Raw genomic sequence first — 21,585 nt, 5'->3', positions numbered from 1 at the left:
GTGAATAAAGTTGCTTTAAACATGAGTGTGGGCTGGGCATGGTGGTGCATGCCTGTAATCCCAGCCCTTTGGGAGGCCAAGGCCAGTGGATCGCTTGAGTCCAGGAGTTCAAGACCATCTTGGGCAATGTGGAGAAACCCTGTCTCTGCAAAAAACAAAAACAAAAAATATGAGTGTGTAGGTGTTTTATGGACATCAATTTTCAACTCCTTTGGCTAAATACCAAGGAACATGAATGATCATTGGATCATATGGGGGAAAGTATATATAGCTTTGTAAGAAACTGCCAAAATAACTGTACTATTTTGCATTCCCACCAGTAGTGAATGAGAGTTCCTCTCTCTCCCTACCTTTGTCAGCACTTAGTGTTGTTGGTGAATTGGGTTATGGCCATTTTAATAGGTGTGTAGTGCTATCATAATTTTATTTGCAATTCCTAATGACATATGATGTTGAGAATCTCTTCATGTGCTTATTTGCTGTTTATATATCTTACATCTTTTTTGGTGAGGCACTGTTTGGATCTTTTGCCCATTTTTTGAGTTGTTTATTTTCTTGTTGTTGAGTTTTAAGAGTTGTTTGTATATTTTGCATTACAGTCTTTTATCAGATGTGTATTTTGCAAATATTTTCCCCCAGTCTGTGGTTTGTTTTCCCATTCTGTAGACATCTTCCATAGAACAGAAGTTTTTAATTTTAGTGAAGCCCAACTTAACAGTTATTTCTTTCATGGACCATGCCTTTGGTGTCATATCTAAAAAGACATTGCCACACCAAGGTCAATTAGATTTTTTCTTATGTTATTTTCTAGGAGTTTTATATTTTACATTTAGTTTTATGATCCTTTGAGTTAATTTTTGGTGAAGGGCATAAGGTCTCTGTCTAGATTAATGTTTTGCATGTGGATCTCAGTTGTTGCAGTACGATTTGTTGAAAAGACTATCTTTTCTTCATTATATTGCCTTTGCTTTTTTGTGAGAGATCATTTGATTGTATTCATGTGAGTGTATTTCCAGACTTTCTATTCTTTTCTGTTTGCTCGTTTTAAAAAATGGGTTATTTGTCCTTTTACTATTACGTTGTAAAAGTTCTTATGGATACAAATCCCTTAACAGATATATGTTTTACAATTATTTTCCCCTATTCTGTTGGTTGTCTTTTCACTTTCTTCATCGTGTTTTTTTGAAGACTAGGTGTTTTTAGTTTTGATAAACTCTAATTCTTTTTTTGTTTGTTGTTTATGCTTTTTATGTCCTGTCTAAGAAACCATGGCCAAGGTCACAATGATTTACCCTATGTTTTCTTCTAATAACTATAGAGTTTTAGCTCTTACATTTAGGTTTATGATTCATTTTGAGTTAATTTTTATGTATGGTGTGAGGTAGTGGTCCGCATTCATCCAGTTGTCCTAGTACCATATGTTGAATCATTCCCCCATTGAATGGTCTTGACACCCTTGTTGAAAATCAGTTGCCCATAAAAATGTATGGGTTTATTTCTGGACTCTGAGTTCTATTTGATTAATTTCTATTTCTCTTCTTGTGCCATTGTCACACTGTCTTGATTACAGAAGCTTTGCAGGATGTTTTGAAATTGGGAAATTTGAGTCTTCCAACTTTTTCTTTTTCAAGCTTGTTTTGACAATTCTGGGCCCCTTGAATTTTCATATGAATTTTAGAATAGGCTTCTTAAACTCTACAGTGAACCCAGTTGGCTATCAGATGAGTATTTTGCAAATATTTTCTCTTAATCTGTGACTGGGTTTTTCATTTTCTTAGCCATGTCTTTTAAAAAGCAGAAGTTCTTAGTGAAGTCTGCTTTATCAATTTTTAAAATTTTATGTTGTCTCCGAGAATCTTTTATGTTTTTTTCTTTTATGTTTCTTTTCATGTTGTCTCTAAGAATTATTTATGTACTCCAGGTGTAAAGATTTTCTCCTGTGTTTTCTTCTAGTAGTTTAATAGTTTTAGGTTTTATGTTTATATCTCATACATTTTTTAGTTGATTTTTGTAAATGATGTGATGTATAGGTTGAGGTTCATTTTTTATTTTGCACATGGATATCCAATTGTAACATCACCATTTATTGAAAAAGTATATTTCTTTCCTTCATTGAATTGCCTTTGCACAGTTGTTGGAGATCAGTTGACCATATATGTGTATGTCTATTTTTGTACTCCCTCTTCTGTTTCATTGATCTATATATTTGTTTGTTCTTTTGAGACAGGGTATTACTCTGTTACCCAGGCTGGAGTGCGGTGGTGCATTCATAGGTCACTACAGCTTCAAACTTTTGGGCTCAAGCAATCCTCCTGCTTCAGCCTCTTGAGTAACTGGTATTATATGCCTGTGCCACCATGGCCAGCTACTTTTAGAATTTTTTGTAGAGACAGGTTCTCGCTATGTTGCCCAGGCAGGTCTCCAGCGATCCTCTTGTCTCAGCCTCCAGAAGTACTGGGATTACAGGCATGTGCCTCTGTGCACAGCCCCCACATTGTCTTGATTACTGTAGGTTTATATTAAGTCTTCAAATCAGATAATTGCACTGTAACTTCATTTTTCTTACTCAATATTGATATGAGTATTCTAATTCATTTACCTTTCTATATACATTTCAGGATCAGCTTGTCGATTTCTGCATCAAATTCTACTGGAATTTTGATTGGGATTGCATTCACACAAGAACAATTTGTGGGGTTTCAAATCTTTATAATATTAAGTTATCCAATTCATGAACTTGGTGTATATATGTATGTGTGTGTGTGTGTGTGTGTGTATGTATATATATATATATATATATATATATATATATCCATTTATTTAGCTCTTTTTCTATCACTTTCATTAGCATTTTGTGATTTCAGCATGTAGATCTTGGACTTAATTGTTAGAATTATATCTAAGTATTTTGTGATTGTTGTTAGTTTTGTAAATGATACAGTATTTTGAAAATTCCCAATTGTTGAGTGCTGGTCTATAGGAACACAGTTTGTTTTATTTTATTTTTTTTGAGACGGAGTTTCACTCTTGTCACCCAGGCCAGAGTGCAATGGCGCGATCTCAGATCACTGTAACCTCTGCCTCCCAGGTTCAAATGATTCTCCTGCCTCAGCCTCCCTAGTAGCTGGGATTACAGGCACCCACCACCACACCTGGCTAATTTTTTTTGTATTTTTTAGTAGAGACAGAGTTTTACCTTGTTGGTTGGGCTGGTCTCGAACTCCTGACTTCAGGTGATCTGCCTGCCTCACCCTCCCAAAGTGCTGGGATTACAGGCATGAGCCACCGTACCTGGCCCACAATTGATTTTTTTATAGTGACCTTTTATCTCATGACTTTACTAAACTCAATAGACCTAGTATTTGTTTTAGAGTGTCAGTTGGTTTTTAGAGTAATTAAATACATATATTTTTAAGGTTTTTTTGTTTGTTTGTTTGTTTGAGACAGTGTCTTGCTTTGTTGCCAGGCTGGAGTGCAGTGACACAATCTCAGCTCACTGCAACCTCTGCCTTCCAAGTTCAGATGATTCTCGTGCCTCAGCCTCCTGAGTAGCTGGGATTACAGGTATGTGCCACCACACCCAGCTAATTTTTGTATTTTTTGTAGAGATGGGGTTTTGCCATGCTGGCCAGGCTGGTCTCGAACTCCTGACCTCAGGTGATCTTCCTGCCTTCCAAAGTGCTGGGGTTACAGGCATGAGCCACTGTTCCCAGCTTATTTTTAAGGTTTTAAATATTTATTTTAATTTCAACTATTTCCTGTTATTTCTTAGTGTAGATCTAAGTTTTTGTCTGCTGTCATGTATTTTTTTCCCTGATGATTTTCCCTTAACATTTCTTGTGATACAGGTCTCTTGTAATGAATTCTATTAGATTTTGTTTGTTTGAAAAACTTTTTATTTCTCCTTTAGTTTTAAAATGTCTTTTAAAATATCTTTTATTTTAACTAGGTATAGAATTATGAAGCGACAGCATTCTTTTTTTTTTTTTTTTGGTAGTACAATAATCTGTGGTTTTGCTTTCTACGGTTTCACTTACCTGTGGTCAGTTGTAGTCCCAAAACAGGTAAGTACAATATAATATTTTAAGAGAGACAAGACACATGTAACTTTTGTTATAGTATATTGTTATGGTTATTATACTTTATTATTGTTAATCTTTTACTGTGCCAAATTTATAAATTAAACTTTATCATAGGTATATATTTGTAGGAAAATTATTATATATAGGTCTCAGTACTGTCTGTGGTTTCAGGTATCCACTGGGGTCTTGGGATGTATTACTTAAACAGATAAGGGGGGACTACTATACTGTAACAATGTCATTCTATTGTCTCCTTACTCTCATACTTTTTGGCCGGAAATCTTCTGTACTTGTGGTTAATGTCCTTTTGTTTTTTTCTCATTGACTTTAAGATTTTTCTTTCCTCTGGTTTTAACAGTTTGAATAGGATGTGTCTTGGTGTTTTTTGGAATTTTCTGTTTGGGGGTTTTCTGAGACTGAGATGTGTGGTTTGATGCCTTTCATTATTTTTACTATATTCTTGGCTGTTTTCCCTCCAAATATTTCTTCTACCTTGTCCTCTCTTCTAGAATTCCTATGACATTATGTTGGGCAATTTGATATTATCCCACTGCTCTTGAATGCTTTGTCTCTCCCCTTCCCTTTTTGTTCCTTTTTGTATTTCAATTTGAGTAATTTGTATGAACGTATTTTCAGATTCCCTGATTCTTTCCTTCTCTGTATCAGATCTTTTGATGAACCCATCAAAGGCATCTTAATCACTTTTACCTTGCTTTTAATGCATTTAAAAAATTATTTGTATTTTGACTCTGCCTTAAAGTTTTGGTCTCTCTGCTGGAATTCCTTTTATTCCTGCATGTTGTTGGCTCTTTTAACTAGAACATTTACTACATTAATCACAGTTATTTAAATGGTCTGATAATTCCAGCTTTCAGATTATCTATGTATTTTGTTCCATGCTTTATTCTTGATATTGGTATTTATCCCTCCTTGCTTTTTTGTGTGTCTCATAATGTGTGGTTGAAAACTGGACAGTGTTTAAGATGTTTAAGAGCAAGTTAAATAGTACTTATGCCTGGAGATGACATGCCTTTTTTCTGCTAAACTTATATATAGTGTGGAGCTATGCAGTCAGTCTAGTCAGGAGTTGAGTTAGGTTTCAATGTTATGATTGCTATAGTTACTTTAGTTCATATTTGCTTCAGATTTTTTTGTCACTTGGTTAATTTTATGAAGGGGTTTCCTCAAGTTTCTACTCAACTCTGCACTTTAGGTTTTCCCTATTTTCTTGTGCTTCATAGAGGATTCTTCTTCGTGTTCTTGCCCCTTCCCCACTGGTAGACTGCTGTTGCTTCTTATTTCATGCTTGCTGGTCTGGTTGGGGGAAACAGCGTCATTCTTTGTTTTTCTGGTCTAGCTTCAGTCTTAGGAAGCTTTTTGTTCTGAGTCTTGGGGTAAGGTTTTATAAAGACCATGGCTTTCCCCAACTAGAGACCTTTAATTATATGGGCCCCAGGATGTTTTTCTGCGCCTTCCTCTGGGGTAGAAGGCTTTTTATCTTTTTCCTCTCCTTAATAGCATTGAGTTTTACCTGTGCCTTAGGCGTAACAGTGTTTGATATCCTTCACTGAGGAGCTTCAAACTTTTATTTCTTAGTTTCAAGCTTTTGTTTCTTATGGGACAAGGGTACTAGGAGCCTTTGTGCCTTTCCTGCACAGGCAGCTGTTTCCTTCCCCCAGGACTGTACCACCAAGAGATACTTTATCCAATATCCTGCTCAGCCCTTAGTCTTAAGAGTGTCCAGTGGAGGTTTGTGGAGGAAGAGCTTGCAAGTAGGTGTGAACTAGAGCCTGTAAGTAGGTATGAATTCTCCTTGTGTCTGTGGCTAGTTGTGTTTTCATGCTAGCCCACACTCAGTTGTAAATAGTTTTGTTAAGTATAACTGACTTCTTCTTACCCACTTACATCATGGGTTTATTTTCCTCCTGTCCTCTGTCACATGTGACCTACTGCCTGTGTCCCATGTCTTTGTTTAGATTTCAGGTTAGTTGGTTATTCTCCAGCCTTAGCTTTCTGATGGATTCAAGAACAGTCATGATTTTGTAGACCCAGTGGGCTTTTTCTTGTTAGAATGAGAGGGATATTCTTTCCAGTTTCTACATCCCAGACAGAAGATGAAATTCCTCTGTAATTAAAGAGGCCTTCATTTTTAACTGTTAACATTTAGGAAACATTTCAAAGTTACAAATATAGTTATGCATACCACATAACAACATTGTGGTCAGTGATGGACTGTATATACAATGGTGGTCCCATAAGATTATAATAAAGCTGAAAAATTTCTGTTGCCTGGTGACGTCATAATTGTTGCAATGTTGTGCTTGCATTACCTTTTTTATGTTTAGATACACAAATACCATTGTATCAACAGTTGCCTACAGTATTTTGCACAGTAACATACTGTACAGGTAGTAGCCTAGGAGCAATAAGATATACCATATAGCTTAGGTTTGTGGTAGGCTATACTATCTAGGTGTAAATGCACTCTGATGTTTGCACAATAACAAAATTACCTGATGATACATTTGTTAGAATTTATCCCTGTCATTAAGTGATGCATGACTGTAGAGTCAGTAAACTCCTGTGTGACCTTTGTCTAATTTACTAGTTAGCATTGTGCCAAATATGCTTTATTGCTATCTTCCTGTTTACACGTTATTATTGTTGTTTTTATTGTTGAATCATTTGAGGTTAGGGTGCTTAACCTCATGACTGTTTACCCTTGAATACTTAAATCTCATTTTTAAAAAATGTAATATATTTATGAAGATCTTTTATATGTCAAAAATTAAATACTGATATTAAAGTATGCATCAGTAATTTATATTCATTAAAATCCCTTTTTATCTGTAGGTATCATTAATGGGATTGGAAATTTTAAGTGCCTTTGTGGACAGATTATCAACACGCTTTAAATCCTATGTAGCAATGGGTAAGTTAACTTTGTTTATTTACAATTCTAAATAAGATTTGACATGATGACTTTTTTCGTTAGTTTTTATTTAGCAGAAATAGTTCTCTGTAAATTAAAAAAATGTAATTTCTGTAATCCCAGCACTTTGGGAGGCCGAGGCAGGCGGATCACCAAAGGTCAGAAGTTTGAGACCAGCCTGGCCAACATGGCAAAACCATGTCTCTACAAAAAATACAAAAATTAGCCAGGTGTGGTGGCGTGTGCCTGTAATCCCAGCTACTTGGGAGGCTGAGGCAGGAGAATCTCTTGAACCTAGGAGGTGGAGGTTGCAGTGAGCTGAGATCATGCCACTGCACTCCAGCCTGGGTGACAGAGCAAGACTCTGTCTCAAAAAAAAAAAAAAGTAATTTTATGTAACCCAGAGATCTGCTACTTAGCATTTCAGTTTACCCAGAGACAAGGTTTTAAACTTACTTAAATCACCTTTGAGGCAAAAAAAAAAAAAAAAAAGAAAGAAAGAAAATTGTTTTTACTGGATCTTTTACTATTTTGTGAAATGCCAAAATTTGTAATATAACTTACAGTGCCATGTTTCAGACTATTTGTGGGGAAGGATCAGTTTCTTCATTGCCAGCATGTTGCAGACCAATATTTTATAAAATACAATAAAAATAAATTATAGCAAAATTAAATGAAAAAAAAAACAAGACCCAATTTTTTATCATTAGATGCAACAAACAAAATTTCTTTGGTCAAATTGCTTTAAAAACATTTTCGAAGTACTCTAAATTTCCTTATCATAGACAGTCTGTAGATTGATCCTAGGCTGTAGATCATACTTTGAATAGCACTTACTTACAGTGTGTTTGTAGTACAGTGCATATGGTAGGATAATGCTCTTCTTTGTATAGTTATTAGGATTACAAAGTTGGCTCTGACTTATTTTCTAAACCCAGATGACCTTCATGTACCTTTAGAGTATGTTATAAGTGGATTTGATCCTATTATATAGTAGCATTATATAGCATATAGAAGGGTAGCCTCAGATATTAGTGATTTTCTTTGCTTTTTTCTTTTGTATTTTAAAATAGAGATGGGGTGTTGTTATGTTACCCATGCTGGTCTTGAATTCCTGGGCTCAAGCAGTCCTCTCACCTCGGCCTCCCAAAGTGTTAGCATTTTAGGCATGAACCACCATGCCTGGCCAGTGATTTTCTTTTGTGGATTAAGTTAATGCCTCCTAATATCAGTATATCATCACACTTAACTTTTTGATATGTTTGGTTAACTTTTTTCTTCATGTTTGGTATGCTACCTACCATTCTGTCAGTTTTTTCTTTTATTTTCTAGTTATCTTTTCAACAGAAGCATCTGATGGGGTTTCCTATCTTTATTATTTAGTTTTAATCAACACCAGGTTCCACTTCATCCTTTGTGTTAATATTTTCTGAAAAGATTTTTTTTTTTTAAGCTGTTAGTCTCCCCTTACAACTCTATAATAGGCCCATGGACTCACTGGCTCACACCTGTAATCCCAACAGTTTAGGAGGCTAAGGTAGGAGAATTGCTTGAGGCCAGGAGTTTGAGACCAGCCTGGGCAATAGAGTGAGACCATGTTTCTACAAAAAAAAAAAAAAAAAAAAAAAAATTAGCAGGCTTAGTGGTGTGTGCCTGTAGTCCTAGCTACTCTGAAGGCTGAGATGGGAGGTTGGGCCCAGGATTTCAAGGTTACAGTAAACTAAGATTGCACCACCAAGCCCTGGGCAACAGAGTAAACCTCTGTCTCTTTAAAAAAAAAAAAGAAACAACAACTATAGTAGATATTGAAAATTGCTCTGCAAGTATTTTACTTGTTTATGTTTTCTTTCTTTCTTTCTCTCACTGTCTCTGTCTGTCTCTTTATTTTCTTTCCTTCCTTTGTTTTTCTTTTTTGAGATGGGATCTTGCTCTGTCACCCAGGCTGGAGTGCAGTGGTATGATCGTGGCTCACTGCAGCCTCAGCCTCCTCAACACTCAAGTGATCCTCCCACCTTAGCCTCCTGAGTAGCTGGGACCACAGGTGTGAGCCACCATGCCCAGCCTGTATTTTCTTAAAATATTTTGAATCAATGTTTAAAATTGAGAAGTTTTACATGAAAATTCGTATTTCTGGCTTGTCTCAAGAAATTGCCTAATGTAGTGACCCTGATCAGAAGTTGCTTTGTAGTTTCTCCTGTGTCTAGGTGATGATCTTTCCAATTCGTAAAATCTCCCCACTCCCAAAATCCTCTTGTCTCTTCGTAACTGAGAAAGTTAGGTATGATATGGTAAGGTTGGAATACTGCACTTCTTAAACTGGCTCAATTTTAGCATTTCCTGTGTCTCCTTGACCGTAAACATTTGTGTTTGTGACTCTTGCCCTGTAGTAGCTCCCTGTTATTAATTGCTACAGAGAAAATTTAGACTTAAGAATAGTTCTAGGTATTATGTATCTCACTTATTTTTCAGACACCAGGAGTACCACATGGGGTTTTAGGTACTGACTACACTCATACTGAGGCAATGGGAATATTGGAACCAGAATTCTAGTTTGACTCCCAACACTGCCCTGCTTTCAGAACTTAATTCTCTTAAGCTGTCTTTTACCATGTATGTTCCTTCTCCATCTCAGTAGACTTTTTCTTTGTAATCTTTAGCAAGTACTTTGTCTTCACTCTAAGCTAATCAGAAACTTGCTCACTCTTTCTAGGCCTAGCTGAACTTGTTTATGCATCTGCTCTGCCCTTATTTCTTTTTGAAATCTTCCCCTCTTCTCCATGGTCCTTTCTTTCCCTTCTAAAAATGTACTTCGGATTTGAGAATCTCAGGAATTTTCAGGTTAACCTCACCCCACATTGAATTTTTCTTTACTCTGTGATTCTTATACAGTTAAATACTTAATAAATTACATTAACTTGCTTTTGTTGGTTAGTGTTTTTCATTTGTATTTGTGCAACTAGATGGCACATGTTCACACACTCTTATGTATGTATAGTTTTTCCTTTTAATCTCCTATTCTTTGTTATCCCTGTGCATTTACTGTCAGTCAGTATTGCTTTCACTTTGAATCATAAGTGCTCATCATTTTCCTTAATGAAACTTGAGCTTGTTATTACTTTAGGGTAATATACAGTGTGGTATAATAGGAAAATTTTATCACAGCTTTGCTATCAATTAATTGAATGCCTACTTTTTACCCATTTTTGCCTATTTACCTTTTACCCTTTTACTACTTTACATACTTGAAAGATTATCCTCACTTCATTTCTAATTTGTAGAACAGCTCTGCAAGATTGGCAGCATACCTGTGTGCTCTTACAGAGGTATGGAACTGGACTAAGAGTCCCAGAGTTAGCTTTTGGGTTTTATCTCTGTTACAGAACTTAGCCAGATCACTTTAGGAGTCTTTCTGTAAAAGGAAGGAGTTGAATTGAATTATGTCTGGAAGGTTTTTTGATAATCTAACTGTAGATATATATATAACTTGATTTGAGAGATAATGTTTAGTTTTGGTGCACTCGGGTTATTAGTTATCATTACAGGTATTTTTAATATTCTTTTACGTTAAAAGTGAGAAGTGTTTTAGGAAAATTGAGATTCATTTTTGGTTTTAGATACAGTTCCAAAAAGAGTATGAGCTCTATTAATGTAATTCTTAAATATATAATCTATATACATAGTATTAATAATAGAAAATAGTTGTTTCCTTTTGTGACCATATATATTGTGGAAAAATATAATTTTCAAACAAAAAATATACAATTTACATTTAATATTGATCACCAGCCCTGGTTTTATAACTGATTCAGTAAAGGATCTCATATCTTATAAATTTTGTAAACTATTTTAAAATTTTAAACAATTTTAACCCAAAATGTTATTGTAGAAGGAATACAAGAATAGTTAGGCTACCCGGTTATCACTTTTGTAGAATGCTTTGCATCTTGTACGATGCTAAAAGAAAAAAAAATACTAAGAGTTACGTTTCAGACTTCTTCCATGTGTCATTGTCCAAATTCCAGTCTGTGATAGATTGATTCATTTGTTTAACACATTCATATGGAGAGCCTATTGAGTGAAAAATTCTGTTCTGGATACCCAATAAATATTTGTTGAATATTCATCATATTAAATGATAATTCAATGGTCATGGGCTTGGTACAGGTGCTTTTTCCTTATTTTACTTCATCCTGTCACTAGTCATGTGAGGTATAGTTCTGTCATCCTTCCATATTTTACAGACAAGGAAACTTTGAAGTTCAGGGAATTTTCTGTTTTGTAATTAGTAACTGGTAGAGTTAGGAATACAGTCTTGTTCTATTTGACTTCAAGGTAGTATGTGTTAAAAAGCGATCCAGTGCAAAAACAGTATGAATTTCTTGTTTAAATTATTAGCTGTAATAATTTTATGTAATGTGAAGTTTTTTGTTTTTGTTTATGTTTCGTAAAATGGTTTTTAATATTGAAGTGAGCCCCTGTTTGGGCCAACATTTGAATTTTCTTGTTGGAGTTAAATTTCACCTCTCAGGAATGAAGTGTCTTTTCTTTTTCCATTATTGTTATATGGTTGTTAACATATACACACACACTCAAACACCTCAAATTATAAGTAAATGGAGATGGTTATGACTTTGATCTCACATTGTATAGATATTTATTTATTTATTTATTATTTTTTTGAGACAGGGTCTTACTCTGTTGCCTAGATTGGAGTGCAGTGGTGTGATCTTAGCTTACTGCAGCCTCTGCCTCCTGGGCTCAAACCATCCTCCCACCACAGCCTCCCAAGTAGCTGGGCTACAGACACGCATCACCACGCTCAGCTAATTTTTATAGTTTTAGTGGAGATGGGATTTTGTCATGTTGGCCAGGCTGATCTCAAACTCCTGGCCCCAAGTGATCCACTTGCCTTGGCCTCCCAAAGTGCTGGGATTACAGGTGAGAGCCACTGCACCTGGCCAGTATAAATTATTTAAAACCTGGTTTCATTGCTTGTTGTTTGCATGACCTTGGATAAGTTATTTAATCCTGCTGTGCCTTCTCTATCAAATGGGCCTACTCTGTTTAATAGGACTGTTGCAAGGATTAAATGAGATAATTCAGTGATTAGTGCATAATAATATCTAACATTTGTTAGGTGTTTACTATTGTCTTCTGCCTTTCAGAAGCTATCAGAACCAGAAGCCCATAATGGCCAACCTTATAGATGTTGATAAATTCTTCTAGTGTTATCAGTACATCCAAGATGTATGAGAAGAATTTATATTGTTCCTATTGATGAACGTTGCCTCATAATTAGACTTATGATTTTTATGTTGAGGACATTGATTTCTTACACAGTCATTTCTGTGATTAAGCTTAATATCTTTCCATTTGGCATGTTGCCTTCTCACTCTAGTCATTTTTTTCCCAAAAGAATGTAATTTCTTTTTTCTTTAACTCTTGTTCATTACTATATCAGTTTTGGTTATTACATTATAGATAATAGATTGGCTTCAAATTATATACACATTTAATTATATGTGTTTATAAATAAACCAGGGAAATATTTTTCTTGATCTCATTTCTTTCTCCTTCCCTTGTTTAAACTAGACTTAGTCCTCCGTTGATTCAGAGAAAGAAAAGCTATGTAGTAGTCCCCCATTATCTTCAGGGGCTGTGTTCCAAGACCCCCAGTGGATTCCTGAAGCCTCCGATAGTCCAAACCAGTCCATGACCTGTTAGGAACTGGGCTGCACAGCAGGAGGTGAGTGGCCAGCAAGTGAGCATTACCACCTGAGCTCTGCCTCCTGTCAGATCAGCCGCAGCATTCGATTCTCAAAGGAGCACGAGCCCTATTGTGAACTGTGCATATTGAGGGATCTAGATTGTGCACTCTTTATGATGCCTGATCCCAAAACCATCCTCCCCACCCCCTGCCACTGTGGAAGAATTGTCTTCCACAAAACCAATCCCTGATGCCAAAAAGATTGGGGACTGCTGCTATACATGCGATGTGTTTTTGATCTGATAACCAAAACGGCTACTAAGGGGCTAATAGGCAGGTAGCATGAACAGTGCGGGTATGTTGGACAAAGGAAGCATTCACATCCCATACCGAATGGAGCGGGACAGTCCAAGAATTCATCATGCTACTCAGAATGGTGCACAATTTAAAACTTATGAGTTGTTTATTTCTAGAATTCTCCATATAATATTTTCAGACCACAGTTGGCCATGGGTAACTGAAACCACAGAAAGTAAAGCTGTGGATGAGGGGGGACTACTGTATAGCTGTAATATCAAAAGAGAAACAAAGCAAATTTCCTTGCTTTTGAACATGCAGAATGATGATAGTGATAGTGATAGTAGGTGGCATATTATAGAAAGTGCTTACTCTGTGCCCTTTACTCTTTGAGTTGTTTATGTGTATCATTTTTTAATTTTCAATAATCCTCTGAGATGAGTACTGCTACCCACATTTATGGCTGAGGAAATAGACAAAAGGTGTCTAAAAAATAGACATTTGGTCACACACCTAGTACGACCACACTAAATGGTAGTGGTAATTTAAGGGATTACAGGAAGATAATTTTGACTATGAGATATTTTTGCCCTATGAACTGACTTTAGAACCTGTTCCCTTTGAATTCTACTTCCTCCTTGTCCCCTCCTCTATACATTTCTCTCAGAAAAATAATATTTAGTTTTGCTGTTTTTTTAACATTATTATAAGGAGATATCATGCTGCATGTATTCTTGTGAAACTTCTCAGTTATTTTTTATTGGATTCATGTGTAAAGAACTTAAAACAATTTCTTTACCTCACAACTCTTCATTTATGGAAACAATTGCTATTTGTAATTTTGAAAAATATAGTTTTTAATGGAGATGAGTTATAAGTAATTACTCTTTTACTCCCTCCCCTTCTTTAGTTATTGTAGCTTTAATAGACAGAATGGGAGATGCCAAAGACAAGGTTCGAGATGAAGCTCAGACTCTGATATTGAAGTTAATGGATCAAGTAGCACCACCTATGGTAAGCCTACATTTTAAAATTCAGATTTTGCTAATGGTAATCACAGGAAATCATTAAAGCCACAGCAAGCATGAACACTGAAATTTTAAGCAATGATTTGTTGCTAATACTGTTAAGAGGTTGATATTTAAGATACAGTGTCAATGTTTGACTTTCTGGTTTTTTGCTTCTGATTCTTATTTTGTACTCTTAATGCTTTTTTTTAAAAGCTAACTAATAGATTTCAGTGATTTGACAGTATACGGATTATGTTACACTTTAGGATTTTTTGGTTTCTCTTTTTTGTAAATTATAAAATGTTTATTGAGAAAGCTTGAGAACACTGAATGCTATATTGTTCATTTCTGCAACTCCTACAGAGACCAGAAGAAAATTTTTTCACAGGTGGTTACTATGTTTTCCCAAATATTTTATATTTCAGAACTAATTTTTTTTTTTTTAATATTGTGGTGAGTATCCTTCCACTCTTGTTTATTCATTTACATTTTAGGTTGTTTTTGGCTTTCTGTGATTACAAACAGTACCATAAGGGGCATCCCTTGCACTTCTATCTTTGAACATAAATATAGGTATTTATATGGAATAGCATTCCTGAGGTAGTATTGGTGAGTCAAGTTACTCACATTTAAGATTTTTTTTTTTTTTTTGTAATTTCTTAAGCCACCTTCTTGAAAGTTTGGTAGGGAGAGAGAAATATATTAATAGAACTGAATACAGACTCCAGAAAGAATACTGAGTACAGAAAGAGGAGGGCTGTGTATGTTGTATATTTGAATTTAGTAAAGGGTAAAGGTGGTGTTTCCAAATGTGGAGAAAGGATTGATTGGTACAGTTGGCTTTACGTTTGTAAAAATAAAGTTGGATTTCTTGTTACGCCCAAAATAATTGGTTTAGATTATTTGTATAGGTTTATCTATGCTTTTTCTTTATTTTATTTTATTTTTTATTTTTTTAATTTTTTTTATTTTTTATTTTTTTTTATTTTTTATTGATCATTCTTGGGTGTTTCTCGCAGAGGGGGATTTGGCAGGGTCACAGGACAATAGTGGAGGGAAGGTCAGCAGATAAACAAGTGAACAAAGGTCTCTGGTTTTCCTAGGCAGAGGACCCTGCGGCCTTCCGCAGTGTTTGTGTCCCTGGGTACTTGAGATTAGGGAGTGGTGATGACTCTTAACGAGCATGCTGCCTTCAAGCATCTGTTTAACAAAGCACATCTTGCACCGCCCTTAATCCATTCAACCCTGAGTGGACACAGCACATGTTTCAGAGAGCACAGGGTTGGGGGTAAGGTCACAGATCAACAGGATCCCAAGGCAGAAGAACTTTTCTTACTACAGAACAAAATGAAAAGTCTCCCATGTCTACCTCTTTCTACACAGATACGGCAACCATCCGATCTCTCAATCCCTTCCCCACCTTAACCCCCTTTCCATTCCACAAAACCGCCATTGACATCATGGCCCGTTCTCAATGAGCTGCTGGGTACACCTCCCAGACGGGGTGGTGGCCGGGCAGAGGGGCTCCCCACTTCCCAGTAGGGGCGGCCGGGCAGAGGCGCCCCTCACCTCCCAGACAGGGCGGCTGGCCGGGCGGGGGGCTGACCGCCCCCCACCTCCCTCCCGGACGGGGCGGCTGGCCGGGCAGAGGGGCTCCTCACCTCCTAGTAGGGGCAGCCGGGCAGAAGCGCCCCTCACCTCCCGGACGGGGCGGCTGGCCAGGCGAGGGGCTGACCCCCCCCACCTCCCTCCCGGACGGGGCGGCTGGCTGGGCGGGGGGCTGACCCCCCCACCTCCCTCCCGGACGGGGCGGCTGGCCGGGCGGGGGGCTGACACCCCCACCTCCCTCCGGGAGGGGGCGGCTGGCCGGGCAGAGGGGCTCCTCACTTCCCAGTAGGGGCGGCCGGGCAGAGGCGCCCCTCACCTCCCGGACAGGGCGGCTGGCCGGGTGGGGGGCTGATCCCCCCACCTCCCTCCCAGACGGGGCGGCTGGCCGGGCAGGGGGCTGACCCCCCCACCTCCCTCCCGGACGGGGTGGCTGCCGGGCGGAGACGCTCCTCACTTCCCAGACGGGGGTGGCTGCTGGGCGGAGGGGCTCCTCACTTCTCAGACAGGGCGGTTGCCAGGCAGAGGGTCTCCTCACTTCTCAGACGGGGCAGCGGGGCAGAGACGCTCCTCACATCCCGGACGGGGCGGCAGGGCAGAGGTGCTCCCCTCATCTCAGACGATGGGCGGCCGGGCAGAGACGCTCCTCACTTCCCAGATGTGATGGCGGCCGGGAAGAGGCGCTCCTCACTTCCTAGATGGGATGGTGGCCGGGCAGAGATGCTCCTCACTTTCCAGACTGGGCAGCCAGGCAGAGGGGCTCCTCACATCCCAGACGATGGGCGGCCAGGCGGAGACGCTCCTCACTTTCCAGACGGGGTGGCGGCCGGGCAGAGGCTGCAATCTCGGCACTTTGGGAGGCCAAGGCAGGCGGCTGGGAGGTGGTTGTAGCGAGCCGAGATCACGCCACTGCACTCTAGCATGGGCGCCATTGAGCACTGAGTTAACGAGACTCCGTCTGCAATCCCGGCACCTCGGGAGGCCGAGGCTGGCAGATAACTCGCGGTTAGGAGCTGGAGACCAGCCCAGCCGACACAGTGAAACCCCGTCTCCACCAAAAAAACACGAAAACCAGTCAGGCGTGGCGGCGCGCCTGCAATCGCAGGCACTCGGCAGGCTGAGGCAGGAGAATCATGCAGGGAGGTTGCAGTGAGCTGAGATGGCAGCAGTTATCTATGCTTTTTCTAACAGAAAAGTGTGGTAGGTAGCTATAAAATGAATTGCCCAAATACGTCTCTGAATTTGGATCCAGCATTAAAAGGAAAAAAGTCTGCATTATAAAATGTCCAAAAAAAAAAAAAGCCTGTTCCATGTGAGTCTATATTAGTTGCTAGGCAATGTTGGACCACTTAAATACTTACTGGACTGCTGGACTTATAATGGCAGCATTGTTATTGAAGGTTTCTTAATTATAGAAGAAATCCTGTGTCCTTGGAAATTCTAAGGTTTTCAGTTGTTGGACATGGTTCTTCTGAGAATAATCAAAATCTAAAGTGAAATATATAAAAGTACTAAAATGTGATTAAGGTAATAAAAATGGGTGAGAGCAATTGTGTAATTTGGCTTAGAAAAACTTGTAAGTAGTGGAGAAATGAACAACAGTCTGATGAAAACATTCAGTTACCGATAAGGTTGGTAGTAAGATTGGGAAGAAATAAAAGTTTATAACATGAATAATTTAGTTTTTTGTTATACGTTTTTACTTTTCTTTCAAATAGTACATTTGGGAGCAGTTGGCTTCTGGTTTTAAACACAAGAATTTTCGATCTCGAGAAGGCGTGTGTCTGTGTCTTATTGAAACCTTAAACATGTAAGTTTTATGATTACTGAAAATAACTGTCTTGTTTTTTATTTCTCTAAAAAAAACCTCAGTTCACAAAGTCAAGGAAAGCTATGGTAATAACACATTTAAAATTATTAAAGCATATAACTTCATTTGATACCTTTAGTGTTCATTTTTTGTGTATGTTATCTTTCATGTTCTTAATTTTTCTGTTATGTCAGTAATAAGTGTTTCTCTTTTTTTCTTTAGTATGTTAATAGTAGCCACCCAAAACAGATGGTCATGGAACTGATATGCTGATAACTTAGTATCTATTTCTGTTCTGGATTGAATTTGGAATTGCTTTTAATTCAATGATATTTCACATATTATAGTCATTTCCCATCCCCACCCTACCCCTAGAGTAGTGTGGGTGGGTACCAGAATCATAGACCAAGCAAAACTTTCCCAGGTAACTAGACAGTGAGCCTGGTAGCTGTGTGTAGAGTTCTGGCTGCCGTAGTTGCCACAGAACTATGACTCTGATCTGAAAAAATGCTAGGACTTTTGTTCTTGCTGTGGATTATTTTTTTAGGTTCTATGCAATGTCATAGGTCATATGTAGTAGCTTTCAGCTTTTCCTATAGTGCTACTTCCTTTTCTTAACTATATTTTCACTTATTTTCTTTTATTACTTTATAGTCCTTTCTGCCCTCTAGAGCCTATAAGTGTACTCAGTCTGCACAGCTCTTTGTGCTGGGTTTTGGCTCTCCTGCCATAAGCATAAAGATCTTTTAATTTACTTATTTCATTGGAATGCATTTATTTGAGACCAGAGTCTAAAAAAATCACAATTTTAAAAGTGAAAACTCTGATTTTCTTAAGTTATTCATAGGTTGCTAGGTTTAAGAGTGCCACTGTTGAACATTTTAATCTATTGGAGTATGTGTTGTCTTCACTGTCAGTTGTGATTATTCAAGTTTGCATACTACATTGCTTAGAATTATTTTTTGCTACATTGCTTAGAATTATTTTTTGCTTATGTCTCATATCCTTCATGTTTTAATGATGTGTGCCCATCCTCTCCGCTATATTTGTTATATTGCTACAGACAAGAAGGTATAAGGATATTTTGTTTACTGTTTATTAAAAACAAATTTTCTTTATTTTTTCCTCAAATTATATTTAGTTTTGGGGCTCAGCCATTAGTCATCAGCAAATTGATACCACATTTGTGTATCCTGTTTGGAGACTCCAACAGTCAGGTAAAATTTTATTTACATTCAAGCATTGACTGATTTTTTGGCTACCATTTCTTTTCTAGTCCTCTTATTCTGTTTTTAAAAAAGAAGAGAGAGGGTGGAGGGGGATGCTGAAATCAAGATTTTACCTCATTAAAAAAAATCCATCAAAGTTAGTTTTTAAAAACATTATATTCATGAAAGTTGTTTATGTTTGTCAGTTGTTTGGCTAGTAGTAAGGACAGATGGGACTTAATGGTTAGTTCTTGAGTGTGAGAGACTGAGTAACAAAGAGCTTAGATTCCCTGCTACAGTCTACCTGTATGTTAATTGTGGGCACAGATTGTCAGCTTCCTTTGGTTATTGCTGAAATTGGCTGCATAACATTTTGCAATTGTAAGAACCCTACTTAACAGAGAGGATTTATATCAGTGGTATATCAGTTATTAGAAACTTTTTTATCTGAACTGTCTATACCAGCGGCCCCCAACCTTTTTGGCACCAGGGACAGTTTTTCCATGGGCGGGGTAGGGATGGTTTTGGGATGAAACTGTTCTACCTCAGATCATCAGGTATTAGTTAGATTCTCATAAGGAGTATGCGACCTAGATCCCCTCGCATGCACAGTTCACAATAGGGTTTGTGTTTCTATGAGAATCTAATGCTGCCACCGATCTGACAGGAGGTAGAGTTCAGGCGGTAAAGCTTGCTTCCCTGCCGCTCACCTCCTGTTGTGGTCCTTGAACAGGCTACGAACCCATATGAGTCCATGGCCTGGGGCTTGGGGATCCCTGGTCTATACTATAGGTATAATACAGGGATGTGTTCTGGTTCATGTCCCTCATGGTGAACTTGAATCTTGACTGTAACCTTTTGGCTCAGCTTGGCCATTTGGAGTGACCTCGGGAAAGATTTTCCCTTCTTTTAGATCCTACCTGCTCTGAAGACGTTTGCAGAGAATTCTACTGTCTCTTCAGTTGCTATTTCACAATGAGCTGTGCAAGGGAACTAGAGCTACCTTTCAAATTCCTGTATTCAGACCACATTCTTTTTTTTTCTTTTATTATAGCAAATACAATATAAAATTTACCATTCTAACCATTTTTAAATGTAAGTTCAGTGGCATTACGTACATTCACATTGTTTTGCAACACCCGTCACCGCCATCTAGCTCCAGAACTTCTTCATCTTCCCAGACTGAAACCCTGTACCCATGAAACAGCAACTCCCCAGTCCCTGGCAGTCCCCCGTCACACCCCCGGCGCCCCCTCCCCCTCCCCAGCTCCTGGCAACCACTGTTCTCCTTTCTGTCTTTGTGAATTTGACTGTTCTGTGTACCTCATAGAAGTAGAATGATAGAATATTTGTTCTTTTGTGTCCAGCTTGTTTATTTAGCATAATGTCTTCAAGGTACGTCCATCTTGTAGCATGTATCAGAATTTCCTTCCCTTCTTTTTTATGCTGAATAATATTCCATCGTGTGTATATAGCACATTTGGTTTATCCATTTATCTGTGGATGGACATTTTGGTTGTTTCCACATTTGGCTATTGTGAATAATGCTGCTGTGAATATTAGTGTAAAAAGTATCTGTTTGAGTTCAGGCCACATTCTTGAAATGCAGTTTTAATACAGGAAAATACGTTAACCATGATCATAATTTGTATTAATATAATTATTGGCAGTTGTTTACGTAATCTTACTACAGATAGGATTTTTTTTTTTTTTTTTTTGAGACGGAGTTTCGCTCTTGTTGCCCAAGCTGGCGTGATCCTGGCTCACTGCAACCTCCACCTCCCTGGTTCAAGCGATTCTCCTGCCTCGGCCTCTCAAGTAGCTGGGATTACAGGCATGTGCCACCACGCCGGGCTAATTTTTTGTATTTTTAGTAGAAATGGGGTTTCACCATGGTAGCCAGGCTGGTCTCAAACTCCTGACCTCAGGTGATCCGCCAGCCTTGGTCTCCCAAAGTGCTGGGATTACAGGCATGAGCCACCGTACCGGGCCTACAAATAGATTTATCATTATTATTATTATTTATTTATTTATTTATTTATTTATTTGTTTATTTTGAGATGGAGTCTTGCTCTGTTGCCCAGCCTGGAGGGCAGTGGCACGATCTTGGCTCACTGCAACCTCCACCTACCTGGTTCAAGCAATTCCCCTGCCTCAGCCTCCTGAGTAGCTGAGATTACAGGCGCATGCCACCATGCCCAGCTAATTTTTTTGTATTTTTCGTAGAGGCGGGGTTTCAGCATGTTGGCCAGACTGGTCTCAAACTCCTGACATCAGGCAATCCACCCTCCTTGGCCTCCCAAAGTGCTGGGATTACAGGCATGAGCCACTGTGCCTGGCCACAAATAGATTTTTTAAAAGCTTAATAAGTAACTTTTATTGACAAGTTTCTCAAATTTCTGTAAAATCATCTTTTAGTAGTTTTTTCTAGAAGTATCTTGGCAGGCCCTGTTGTTTTTTTACTGATGACAAGCCATATATGCAGGGGCATTAAAATCCACTTAGAGCTTCAAGTTGGTCTGTTAGTGTAATGTTACCTTGAGATGAAGTATTTTATTGTATCATATATAAGTTTCTTAAAAAGTTCTGAATTCTTTGACAGGTGAGAGATGCTGCAATATTGGCTATAGTGGAGATTTATAGACATGTGGGAGAAAAAGTGAGGATGGATCTTTATAAGAGAGGAATTCCCCCTGCTAGGTAAGTCTTGCTAAATTTGGTTCTTTTTTTTTTTTTCACCACTAGTTTTAAAAGTTTTCATTTTATTTGTGTATTTCAATGTATTATTTATTTATTTATTTTTTTATTTTTTTGAGATGGAGTCTTGCTCTTGTTGCCCAGGCTGGAGTGCAATGGCGCGATCTTGGCTTACCACAACCTCTGACTCCTGGGTTCAAGTGATTCTTCTGCCTCAGCCTCCCGAGTAGCTGGGAT

General features: G+C 38.2%; 1 protein-coding gene and 1 long non-coding RNA gene across 26 annotated transcripts in view; one reads left to right on the top strand and one right to left on the bottom strand.

Moving 5' to 3' along the window:
- Positions 1-19,881, bottom strand: part of LOC129532643 (uncharacterized) — a 33,114-nt gene extending 13,233 nt beyond the window's left edge. Inside the window, exons 1-2 of the long non-coding RNA XR_008678464.2 lie at positions 19,770-19,881; positions 16,995-17,121 (exon numbers count right to left, since the gene is read on the bottom strand). This is a non-coding gene — a long non-coding RNA (uncharacterized lncRNA). The remainder of the gene's footprint in view (positions 1-16,994; positions 17,122-19,769) is intronic.
- The window catches only part of CLASP2 (cytoplasmic linker associated protein 2), a 223,912-nt gene that overhangs the window by 14,340 nt on the left and 187,987 nt on the right, over positions 1-21,585 (top strand). For all 25 annotated transcript variants that reach the window (XM_055383029.2, XM_055383025.2, XM_031009614.3 and 22 more), the window contains exons 2-6: positions 6,936-7,014; positions 13,929-14,032; positions 17,352-17,443; positions 18,585-18,660; positions 21,254-21,351. In XM_055383029.2, the coding sequence (XP_055239004.1) occupies positions 6,936-7,014; positions 13,929-14,032; positions 17,352-17,443; positions 18,585-18,660; positions 21,254-21,351 (449 nt within the window). The remainder of the gene's footprint in view (positions 1-6,935; positions 7,015-13,928; positions 14,033-17,351; positions 17,444-18,584; positions 18,661-21,253; positions 21,352-21,585) is intronic.

This window comes from Gorilla gorilla, chromosome 2 (assembly GCF_029281585.2).
Source record: "Gorilla gorilla gorilla isolate KB3781 chromosome 2, NHGRI_mGorGor1-v2.1_pri, whole genome shotgun sequence".
Lineage (NCBI taxonomy): Eukaryota > Metazoa > Chordata > Mammalia > Primates > Hominidae > Gorilla > Gorilla gorilla.
Note: the sequence above shows the minus strand (reverse complement) of the source record. Positions and strands in the feature narration are given on the sequence as shown.